We start from the raw sequence: 12768 nt of genomic DNA on the forward strand, positions 1-12768 counted from the left end.
AAATGCCATAAAAATATACCTATATATATATTCTCAAATTAAACTGCATTTCAAAAATGGGATGCTTTCTAATTCAAAGAAACCATTTTCTTGATTGGAATTTTCCAGCTGTGGTGTCATGCCAGTGCCCAAGAAGGTTTGGATTTTGAAGCCTTTCACATTTTGATTTTAGGATTAAGAATGTACAACTTGTATTATCATTCTGAGATCGCTGTTTATCATGTAGAATGAAGCAATGAGTGAACTATTAGACTGTATCATGCTCTGTGTTCTTTGGAAAGGACCAGGATGCAGGATGTAAGAGAAAGAACATGAAGATATGATATAGAAGAGTTGGAATAGAAACCCTAGTCCTGAAAATCTGAAATATCAATATGAATTCATGAGAGATTTCAAACAGCTGTATATTATGCATGGATATATAGATAACCTAGCGGTATCTGCTACAAAGGCCTAGAAATCATGATCACCAAATAAGCAACAAGCATCCCTGGCATCCAGGTCCATTTTCCACTATAAGAAACTAGGACTTCTTCCAAAAATATAGATTCCCCACGGGGGGAGAAAATACACAAAATGAACCCGTAACATCCTGGCCTACCAGAGGGTAAAGAAATTATTAAAACCTACTAGGGTTATGACAAAGACATGAACGTCAATCTGAATAGATTCCCATTGGCCAAAGATGGGACAACATGAAAATGGATTGAAACTCGAAACTCTTAGGTTTAAATCTATCGGCTCATAATGATATATGTTTTTTTTTTTTTAAAAATACGGTCGCCATTTGCAAAAATCAGAGTATGTTATACTACACAGGATGCAATCTAGGTGTGGGAGACTGCACTAGTCAAAATGCCTGGGTTCTGCCATAGATAATTGGTAAAGAAAAGAAAGGCATAAAGGGGGAAACTGTAGATTCAAAAATTGTGAACATCAAAATTTAAAAACTGGCAAAATCTAGTGTTCAGGATCCAAATTTAGGAGACAAAACAAGAAATGTAGGGAAGTGAGAGTACTTGTTAAGTAAAGAGAATGTTTGCTTTTTGAGGAAAAAGGATGTGACTGGGGTAGGCACATGGACATATTTAATCATTTTATAATGTATGCATATATCAAAATACCATGTTGTACACATGAATGCATACAATTTGTCAACTTAAAAATTAAAAAATTAGAACAGCCAGAATGAACATTCCCTGAAGATAGTAACCTTTATTTTTCTTGTTCAATGACATATCCCAAACACTACAACAGTGCCAGGACACAGAAGGAATAAACATTTATCAAAAGAAAATGGGAGATGAAATAATTTTACACAAATTGAACTGCAAAGTGTGATGACAGTATTGATAAGAATATGCAGAAAAGAAAACTCTCATAATACTACTCTGCTGGTAGGAATATAAAGTGTACAAGTTTGGAAAATAAAGACACCATCTTTTATAGGTAAGCATGAATATTCTTTGACTCAAATTTTACATCAAGGTACATATTTTTCCAAATAGATCACTATTTCTTTACCCATTTCATAATATTAATTTAGTGGGTCTAAGTAACAATTTTTTTCCTTTATTTATTTTTATGTGGTGCTGAGGATTGAACCCAGAGCCACACATGTGCTAGACAAGCACTCTACCACTGAGCCACAACCCCAGCCCTCAACTGATTTTTCTATCAGAAAAGATCAAAGTACATATCATATAAGTAAATTTTGTTTTGGCTGTGTTATGTGTTGAGCTGCAACGTATATTTTATCTTACTATATAGGTCATAGTCATAGAAAGCCACTGCCTAGAAAGAATGTATTAAACAAGTGTAGCAAAAGGCTCTTAGGATAGTCACAACAACATTCTTTGTTAAGAGCAAAAAATTAGAAAATATACTTCATGGCCACCCTCAAAAGAATGATAAATTCATTCTGATATATTCATGCAATGAAATCCTAGAGAGCAGTGAAAAAAATCAATGAACTAGAGCTATAGTAACACCATGGATACCTCAGAGAACCACACCTGATGCAAAAAGTCACAGCAGTATGACTGTTGGTGCTAAGCAAGGCAGGCACCTTCAGGGGAAAACTCCTGTATTAAAAGCTCCTTCAAAATTGTACTTTCTTGCGGGGCACGGTAGTGCATGCTTGTAATCCCAGTGGCTTAGGAGACTGAGGCAGGAGGATCATGAGTTCAAAGCCAGCCTCAACACGTGCTAAGCAACTCAGTGAGACCCTGTCTCTATGGCTGAGTATCCCCGAGTTCAATCCCCGTACTGCCCCCCACCCAAAGCCCATTCTTTTTGTTTCAAAGTGTCTCTGAAACAACTTGCAGAAGACCAATCAAGGTCACCAAGCTACCCTGACTCTTTTTGGGGGGTAATGAGAATTAACCTCTGGGGCACTTGACCACTGAATCACATTCCTAACCCAATTTTGTACTTTATTTAGAGACAAGGTCTCACTGTATTGCTTACCACCTTGCTTTTGCTGAGGCTGGCTTTGAACTTGCAATCCTCCTTCCTCAGCCTCCCAAGCCACTGTGATTGCAGGCATGTGCTACCATGCATGGCCTCCTGACTCATTATTTTAGGCAAACTGAAGTATACCTGGCTTGTTTAATACCGGACAGAACATGCCCAGAAGTGTTTGGGTCCACCATCTGAACCTTTTTGACCATGGGGTCCATGAGCATGAGTTGAGCATGCCCACAAATATATCTGCCATCTTACATTCTTGAAATATGATAGTAAACTGAGCATGCTCAAAAATGCACACTTTAAATTGAGCATACTCAGGAACATGTCTGTACCTACAATATTTCCCTATATGAACATGTATAAACTCCCTGAATAAAATCCCCATGCTTCCATTTCTCAGAGGGCACTGCTTTAGAAATAACCTTAGAAATAAATAACACTAAGGTTATTTATTCCTTTCCTGCTGTGGGTGATAGTCTTTCTTCACTTTTTATCTCCTGCTTGTGGTTTTGGCTTTGTGCTTACCAAGATGGGAACACATTACATTCAGTTACATGATGGTATAATGTACAAAGATGAAAAGTAAGCATGATTATACAACATGTTGATACAAATCTATATGCCTAATTAACAACACAAATATTTCCGGGAAATATACAAAGGAATTATAAAGGAGTTAAAAAGTCTATTAAAAAATGAGAAAGGAAAAAAAAAGCACATATACAGTTTTCTAGATAATGATTACCTGTTGAGTGAAAGTAGAGGGAAAAGCACATAAAAACATTTCAACAGTGTTTAGTAATATTCTTTGTGGTATATTCAATTGTGTATTATAATGCTTTTTAACATATATTGGGTTAATCATATAAATAGGTCATTTTGGGGGGCTAAAAATGGCCATAAGTGGGCAATTTCATACGACTCAACTACTTAACACACTCTTTGAACTATACCAGTTATTTCATAAAAAAGTAAATCCTAGAACATTTATTCACTGTAGATGCTTTATTTAGGGTTTTATAATCATATGTACAAATCTTATATTCAGAGCCAAAAATACGTTACACCTTAAAGATAGTTACCTTAACTTTTTGTTATGGAAAACCACAAATGTTTACTGAATTAAACAGATGATAATAATAATACACACCAACTATCCTTAACAATCAAGTCATTGGCAAGCTTTTTACTTCAACTGTCATACTCCCATACCCTGTAATACAATGAAGCAAATGAGACAACATAATTGCTTTTATAAATATATTTTTTAAAAAGTCCTTTTTAAGGGAACTAGGGTTGTGGCTCAGCAGTAGAGCGCTTGCCTAGCACGTGCGAGGCCCTGGGTTCGATCCTCAGCACCACATAAAAATAAATAAAATAAAGATATGTGTCCAACTACAACTGAAAAAAATTTTGAAAAAAAAAGTCCTTTTTTAATAAACAAAACCTTTTAATTCCTAAAATACATAAGCTTTAACACTACCATATATCTAGCCAAATTTCCCATTATTTAAAAGGAGCAAGAGAGCATTAAAAAGAACTTAAGAGAGGCTGGGTTGTAGCTCAGTAGTAGAGCGCTTACCTAGCATATGCAGGGTGCTAGGTTCGATCCTTGGCACCACACAAAAATAAAGGTTTTGTGTGCAACTATAAATAAAAAAAAAGATTAAAAAAAAGAACTTAAGACAATTTTCTCTCGAATTAAAAAAAGGGCAGGAAGTCATTGGCTGGATGACATGATCACATCATCAGAAAAATATCTAATATACAGTGATTTTTGAAAGAATGATATATTCAAGTAAAAAAAATACAAAGATCTACTTAAAATTAATCACAAGGAAAAAAATGGCAGAAATCAGAAAACTGAAAAACTGATTCCTGAAAAAGGCAAAGTTTACAGGGTAAGACTCACTGCTTGTTTAAGACAGCTAAAATAAAACTCAAGCAGGTGGTCAGTCCTAATGGCTTCCTGATGGCTTGAAAAGACACAACAGTATCCTGATTAACAAATGAGGTGAAAATTTTTAGAACGGAGGGAGAGACAGAGGGAAATGTCCCAATAGATGGACAGAGAAGAAAGCTCTCTAATCAAATCTCCAGCTGACCATGGACCCTGTTGCTTGGGGAGATGAAACTATAAGACAAACTGAAAACAAAACCTAGATGGCTGAAAGAAATTATCTGCTCCCCAAAGAGAAACAGAATTTGGCATAAGGGGACTGCTTGCTAAAATAAAAACCAACACCCTCAGAATAAAACAGAGTCCAGAATCTCTAACATATTGCCCACAATGCTGACTATAAATGAAAAAAACTATGAGACATGCAGAGAAACAGATTGAGAATTGAAGAGAGAAGGCATTTGCTGGTGCAATGGCACATGCCTGTAATCCCAGTCAATCAGGAAGCTGTGACAAGAGGATCACAAGAAGTTTGAGTCTAGCCCTGGGCAACTTAGTGAGACCCTGTCTCAGAATAAAATATTTTTACAAGGGCACAGGATGTACCTCAGTGGTAAAACACCCCTGGGTTCAATGCCCAGCGTACCACCTTCACCCCACAAAAAAGAAAGAAAGCATTCGATAGAAACAGACACCCCAAGATAACCATTTTGTTGGAATTAGTGACAAGTAAATGCAATGTGGGATCCAAAATAGTATCTTAGAACAATAACAAAGGATATTAGTGGGAAAACTAAATCTGAGTAAGGTCTTTAGTTAATAGTTATTGTACCAACGTTAACTTCCTGATTCTATTGACTGTACTAATTACAAAAGCTTCTGATATCATGGGGAGTATGGACAGACAGAAACTCTCTGAACTATGGTTTCATTTTTCCTAAGTCTAAATTAGACTTTCCTTTTCTTATTGAATACAGCTGTCTACAAGACACTCATTTAAAAATTAAAGATGCATGGTCTCCAGGACCATAAAAATCATTCAATAAATGCATACAGGTTCTCTTTAAAGGATTCGTCCCAACTTCTTTTCTAATGTTAAATTTCAGATCTCCTGTGACCTTCTAGAAAATAATGGAGTAATGGAAAAACTATGTAAAAAAGCTTATGAGAAGATCAACTACAATCTGGAATAAGGACAAAAGCTTTTGGTATTTTGTGATGTGTTTGAAAATGTTTTAGCTTACTTAAGCACGAGAGATAAAAGCTAAGATCAAATTTTTGAGTATTCTAACAATGTTTTTGTATATTAAAAAAGTTTACTGTGATGATAAATTATGACCACCTCAGAAAAAATTTTAAAGTAACTGTTACATAGTTCAGATATGCAATTTAGTAGCTCAGATATGCAATTTAGTATAAAATATATCTTCCCTCTATGCCTCTAATGGGTTTAATCTAATTCTTAAAAACTTCCATTTTGGGAGTTCAGTGAATAACATGAGAATCTATTTGCTATAAACCCCTAGAAATGCTGGCTTAAATAAAACAAAGTTAACAACAACAACACACATGTACACACAGATATGTATGTCTGAGATGAAAGGATTTCCCTAGAGACCAAACACAAAGAAGGAAACAGCAAAGGAGTGGTTACAAAAGTGGACCCTGCAGCTGTCCTTGGAAAGTTTCCTGACTCAATGACAGATGCTTGGGACTTCAGACTCCTTCAGAGTCAACATAGGCCTCACACTTCTCCTTTCTATCTCCATTTCTACCTAAAGGCTCCTCAAAGGACTGTAATCTCAGTGAAAAGGTAAACTAAATTCACCTACTGGAAGAGGGAGACAACACACAAGTTTATCTAGGCTTTGGGATACTAAGGAGAAAAAATTAGTTTCTCATAAGAATTTGTAACCAAAAGCCTTTCCTTAGCTGGATTTAGAATTTAAAGTCCCATTATAGAGAAGTGTAGATATCCCCCAACTAAAACATTTAACATAAGGAATAGTCCCAGGTCAGTGTTAGCTCCAGGAACAACCAAAGCAAGCAGCCCCCAGAAGGGATATACCCACAACCTGGGCAGCAGTAAATTTCCACAGACAAAGCTAACACAGGCACGAACTTTCCATGCACAGATACCAATCAGCTAAGAAAACACACCACTATAAAGGTTAGTAGAGATAAACAAAGAAGTATCCCAAGAACTTCAGATGATAACACAGAAACTATAAAATAAATTGCCCAAAATTACTTAAGAAACTTTTTACTTTTGTAACTAAGAATATGACATTATGGTAAAAGCACATAGTTTGAAACAGATAGAGCACATCTGAGAGAATTAGTGAGCTGAAATACAGACTTGAAGAAATCCCTCAGGATGAAACACAAAAGACAGGTGTGAAAACAGGAAAGGTTAAGAGACAAGCAAGAAAGAAGGCCAACTTTCAACAAAAGTACTATAGTAATTATAGAGGGAAAAAAGCAAAAATCATGAGAAAAAAATATTTGAAGAAATACTGGCCAAAAATATTCCAGAATCGATGTGAAAATAAAACAATTTCCTATTTAGAAAAATTATGTACTAAGGAACAGAATTTCAAAAACTAAGCATCAAAATTGTAAACAACTCACGTGATTAAATCTTCTTGTGAAGGCAACTGCATTTGGTGCAGAACTATATTTTTCCTTCTTATTCCATCCACAACTTGAAAGCTCCTGGAAAATCAGGGTGAAAATTAAATATGAAATAAAGAAACAGCCCTATTTTCTTGTCATATTAAGGATTTTTTAATATTAAAAGAGGATATGTGCACTTTTCTGGAATGACCGTGCTTAATAAGAACATATCTAATATAACCATTCAGAACACCTCAACCCAAAAATAGTTTTTTAATTTTAGAGCTAAAGTGCATGGCCTTTTTCAGTCTCAGATTTGGCAAGTGTGTGGTGGGGAAGTCAGCACCTTCACATATCACTGACAGAGCATAAACAGGTATAATCTTTATGGAGAGCAGATTGGCAATTTCTGCCAATATTTTAAATATGCCTACATTCAATACAGTAATTTCACTTCCAAGAATTTCTTCCAGATATATTTAGAAAAATACTCAATGATAACAAAGCGGTTTGTGCAGAACTGCTTGTAATAAAAAAAAAAACCTGAAAGGTTAAATGTATATTAATAAAGGGCTTATTAATTTTTTTTTCTTTTTTTTTTCTTTTTTTTAATATTTATTTTTTAGTTTTCAGCGGACACAACATCTTTGTTTGTATGTGGTGCTGAGGATCGAACCCGGGCCGCATGCATGCCAGGCGAGCGCGCTACCGCTTGAGCCACATCCCCAGCCCGGGCTTATTAAATTAATTACGGTAAATCCACCTAAGGAATACCACATAGTATGTGTGAGATGTTAAAATGTAAAAACTAACTAAGGGTCAACAAATAAGTCTTGGGGCCCAAATCTATCTCCTGCTCGTTTTTTGTTTACTGTGGCGCTGGGGATTGAACCCGGAATCTAATGCATGTTAGGTATGTGCTCTGCTCCTGGGCTATATTCTCAGCCCTCCTATTTCTGTAAATAAAGTTTTAATGGAACACACACAAAAAAAATCCTATCTATCTATCTATCCACCCATCCATTCAGTAAATTCTGCTGGAAGAATATGAGAAAGCAAAATTATCTAACAGAGAAGTAAACTGAAATTACATATACAGAATACTGTGGATTCTTTGGGGAAGAGATTTGAGTCCCAAGATGAAAGATGTAGAAGTAATGAAAGCTGAGTACCTCACAACTCACACTGAAGACTTCTAGTTGTCAAGCCCCATTCTGTCACCAGAGTTTCCACAATCAGCTTTACAGTATCTTACACTGAAAAAACCCTCTAATCAAAGTGTTCTTAATTCCCCTAGGACTAATCATTCAATAGACTTCAAAAGGCCCAAGAACTTGAATGTAAAAAATAATTTTTTACATTAACCTCTATTTGAAATGGGCATCTCTTTATAATTATAAATATAGGCTATAGATAACAATAGTATTGGCAATACGTGTACTTATTGCCAATAAAAATCAGATATTTTCATATATTATAGTTGGTGCAAATATTTAGAAAATATTTATACTCATCATTACTTCAAAATTATGATCATTGTTAGAGCTATCTCTTATTTTACTGAATATGTTAATAAACAAGTACACATACTGATATAGAATAGTTTGAAAAATATTCAGATAAGTATATTTTACTAGAACAAATTTTCTTTGATTTTAAAGAGTTTCTGTCAATAAGCTTCAGCATGCAAAAGGGGTTATGGTCCCATGTAGGTTAATAACACTGTGGAATACAGGAATAGCTACCCAACAGGTGGGGGGAGGGAGGGAGGAGAGAGAGGGAGGGAGGGAGGAGAGAGAGGGAGGGAGGGAGGGAGGAGAGAGAGGGAGGGAGGGAAAGAAGAAGAGGGAGAACAGAGACACACACAAAGACACACAGACATACCATTCATAGGAAAAGAGGAAAAAGAACTCGAGTTAGGCCAGGGAACAGAAGAAAACAGAAAAGAAAAAGATAAAATCATATAATTATATGACGAGAAAAGCTTTTAGACAAGAAAAGCTTATTGTATCCAATTAGGCAAAAATAAGAAATAATAAGAAATGGCCTGCCTAATGCTCAACACATTAAAAAAAAAAAAGATGTAAACCAGACAGAGCATGATATCACAAAATTGCAGGATACTGATGACAACAGACAAAGTCTGACGTCAGAGATTCAAAACCAGAACAACAAAAAGTAGATCACATATAGAAAAACAGGAACCAGAAAGCATCAGGTATTTCAAGAGCAGCCCTGAAATTTATTAGACAACTGAAAGAACCAGTACCCTTGAAATCCTTGAGTTCTACATCCAACAAAAATATCAATTACAGACATTTTTAGACATAGCATCTCAATTTGCCTTCTATATCAAGAGAACCAGTGTGACACCTGCTCCATCAAAATAAATTCACAAACCAAGAAAAGGGAAAGGAGTCAGGTGTATAGCATTTCCTTACCAAACAGAAGGCCCTGGTTCAATTCCCAGCACCAAGAAAGAAAGAGGAAAAGGAAAATGGAATACATGAGATCTAGGAAATAGAGGAACCAACATAGAAATAAGGTATTTGATTAATCCCTAAGGGTGATCCTGGAACCTTAAGAAGAGTCAAGAAACAAGCAAGAGATTTCTTTCTTTTCATGATTTATATAAAATATATGTGTGTGTGTGTGTGTGTGTGTGTATGTATATATATATATGTATATATATATATATATATATATATATATATATATATATAGTTTTATTTATTTATTTATTTATTTATTTTATGTGGTGCTGAGGATGGAGCCCAGTACCTCACACATGTGAGGCAAACACTCAACCACTGAGCTATAACCCCAGCCCCAAGAGAAGAGATTTCACAAGAGAAAATCTAGAACAATGAAATCAAATTCCTGATGTGTTTGAACATATTAAGAAGAGAAATTGGTGATAGATACAGAGTGAGCTAAAGTAAATTTTCAGTGCAAAGAAAACAAAATTTGAATAATCACCACTCAACAGTAAAGAATATATAGTTACACAGTCAAAACCATGATATAACTAGAGGAGGAAAAAGAAAGAATTGTGCTAATTTATTATATAAATGGCAATCACCATGCCCTTTTCTTAAGTCTCATAAAATGTGTTTGGCTTCTGTGATCTATCTATTGTCAACTCATTTCATATGACTAAAATTATTGAACCCCTTTTGGGTGGAAAAGAGAAAAATTTTAACTTCCCTATAGTCTATTTTTCTTTTTGTCTTAGACACTAGGATCTTTTTGTCTTAGACACTAGCATCTCCTTCCAAGTCACACTAGAATATAATCTAAGAAGTAAATTCTGCCACAAGTGTTATCTTTGTATTTACAGCTTATTGGCCTGGTCAAGAGACGAACTACTATATGACCCAGCTATCCCATTATTTGGTATTTATTCAAAAGAACTAAAATCAGCATACCACATTGATACAGCCACATCGATGTTTATAGTAGTGCACCTTACAATAGCCCAGTTATGGAACCAGCTCATCAATAGGCAAATGAATAAAGAAAAGGCAGTATATATACACAATGCCATTTTATTCAGCCATAAAGAAAAATGAAATTATATTATTTGCTAGTAAATGAATGAAACTGAAGAATATCATGCAAAGTGAAACAAGCCAGATGCAGAAAGTTAAAACTCAAATGTTTTCTTTCATATGTAGAAACTAGGGGTTGAGGGTGGGAGTCGGGGATAGAAGGGATTTAAAAAGGTGGGGCAGAGAGAAAGACAAAAGTAGAAGACAAATAGAGTAGAGGAAGAGAACTGGGGGGGTGGGTAGGAATACATGGGGAAGTACTGGGTATGAAATCTGTCAAATTATGCTATGAACATGCTCAATGAGTCCTGCAGACACACACACACACTTAAAAACGCACTAACAACAATAATAGAAAATTGATAGAGGAGAGCAAGCAGATCAGGGGGAGGTAAGAGGCAAAGGAAAGGGAAAGTACTGGGAAATGAGACTGTGGTTATTATATTATGCGCACTTACAAATATAGCAAAATGATCCTATTACTATGTATAATTATAATGCACCAATAAAATTATTTTAAAAGATATTCTATACGAAAGTATCTCACATGAACACCACAAATTCAAAGCAAATTTAGTGACTCAAAGGATGCTTTTCATTTTTAGGATACGACTTAAGAATAGGATTGTTTAGGGTATACTATGTGTTACTGTTTAAATATTAAGTGACCCCAAAAACTCATGTGTGAGACAATGCAAGAAAATTTAAAGGTGAAGTGACTGGCTTATAAGAGTTTTAACCTTATCAGTGCATTAATCACTTGATAGTGATTAAATAGGTGGTAACTGTAGGCAGGTAGGATGTGGCTGGAAGAGGGAGGTCACTGGGGCGAGCCTTTGGGGTACATATTTGTTCTTGGTGAGAGAAGTCTCTCTCAGCTTCACAGTGATAATGTCTTGAGCTGCTTTCCTCTGCCATGGAAATGTACCTCCCACCATGATGTTCTGCCTCACCTCCCACCATGATGTACCTCCCACCATGATGTTCTGCCTCACCTTAGGCCCAAAGCAATGGAGCTGGCTGTCTATGTACTGAGACCTCTAAAACTATGAGCCCCAAATAAAACTTTTCCTCCTCTAAAATAGTTCTTGTCTGGTCTTTTGGTCACAATGGTGAAAAAGCCGTCTGAAGCTCTATGTAAATGAGTTCCCACCTTAGCAAAGGCTAAACGAAACATAGCAGCCTTAACACCCATTAAAATTTATTCCAATAAACTTAACTTTTCTAATTGTTTTTTGTGGTGCTAGGGTTCACTCCCAGGGCCTTGTGCATGCTATATCCCACCCTTTTTTTTTTTTTTTTAATAATACTTTTAGTTGTAGATGGACACAATACCTTTATTTCATTTATTTAGTTTTTTAATGTGGTGCCGAGGATGGAACCCAGGGCCTCATGCATACTAGGCAAGTGCTCTACCACTGAGTCACAACCCCAGCTCTATCCCAGCCTTTAACTTGCGGTTTTAAACTCAAATGGTAAAAAGAAATCTTTGAATCAGATATATAAAGGCAATTTCTTAATGATCAATGAAAGTATATATGAAAGAATATTCATGGATTCATTTTGAATCATGAAACTATTAAGCCCAATTTTCAGTTGCATTTATTTTGGAAACACATGGGAAGGCAAAACCATACAACTGTTGACCACCTACCCTATGTAAGATTTACTGAATTCACAGGAGTCACACACAGCTTCTCTTACGTCTTGTAGGTCTGATCTGAAAAGGGAAATTCTTGATCTAAATTTCATCTTGTAGGTTCCAACACTCTTAAAAGGACTGTTCTAAGGGTGATGATGTAGGGATACCTATAGATAGAAGAACAGAAAAGGCCAATATAGACCAGCATGTAGACAGAGAGCAAGAGAAGAAAAGAAAATCTGATGAAGCTAAAAGGCTGGGTGTGTGTGGTGGGGTCGGGGTGGGGGGGGTGGAGTGACTGGAACGAAAATTCTCAGGAGGAAAAGATAACTTGCTGAGCAATCTTAATGCTCAAAAGTGGAAAGCTTAAAAAAGAAATGGTATAACTACTAGTATTCAGCTTATATTGCTACACAGAAAGAAGTCTCTGCCACAGACTAAGTACTCACTACTGCCCCTACATTTTTAACCCACGAAATACACTTTGAAACTATACAACCCAATGTAATAGGATAAATTAAAATTTCCCCTTTCCTTTCCTAATGTACTCATGCCCTCTTTTCCTCCCTCTTCCCAGTATTTTAAAG

At 35.7% G+C, this 12768-nt stretch overlaps 1 protein-coding gene across 2 annotated transcripts in view; it reads right to left on the bottom strand.

Moving 5' to 3' along the window:
* The window catches only part of Ralgps2 (Ral GEF with PH domain and SH3 binding motif 2), a 163893-nt gene that overhangs the window by 95803 nt on the left and 55322 nt on the right, over positions 1-12768 (bottom strand). For both annotated transcript variants that reach the window (XM_076831943.2, XM_076831944.2), the window contains exon 5: positions 7004-7087. In XM_076831943.2, the coding sequence (XP_076688058.1) occupies positions 7004-7087 (84 nt within the window). The remainder of the gene's footprint in view (positions 1-7003; positions 7088-12768) is intronic.

This window comes from Callospermophilus lateralis, chromosome 13 (assembly GCF_048772815.1).
Source record: "Callospermophilus lateralis isolate mCalLat2 chromosome 13, mCalLat2.hap1, whole genome shotgun sequence".
NCBI classification, from domain to species: domain Eukaryota; kingdom Metazoa; phylum Chordata; class Mammalia; order Rodentia; family Sciuridae; genus Callospermophilus; species Callospermophilus lateralis.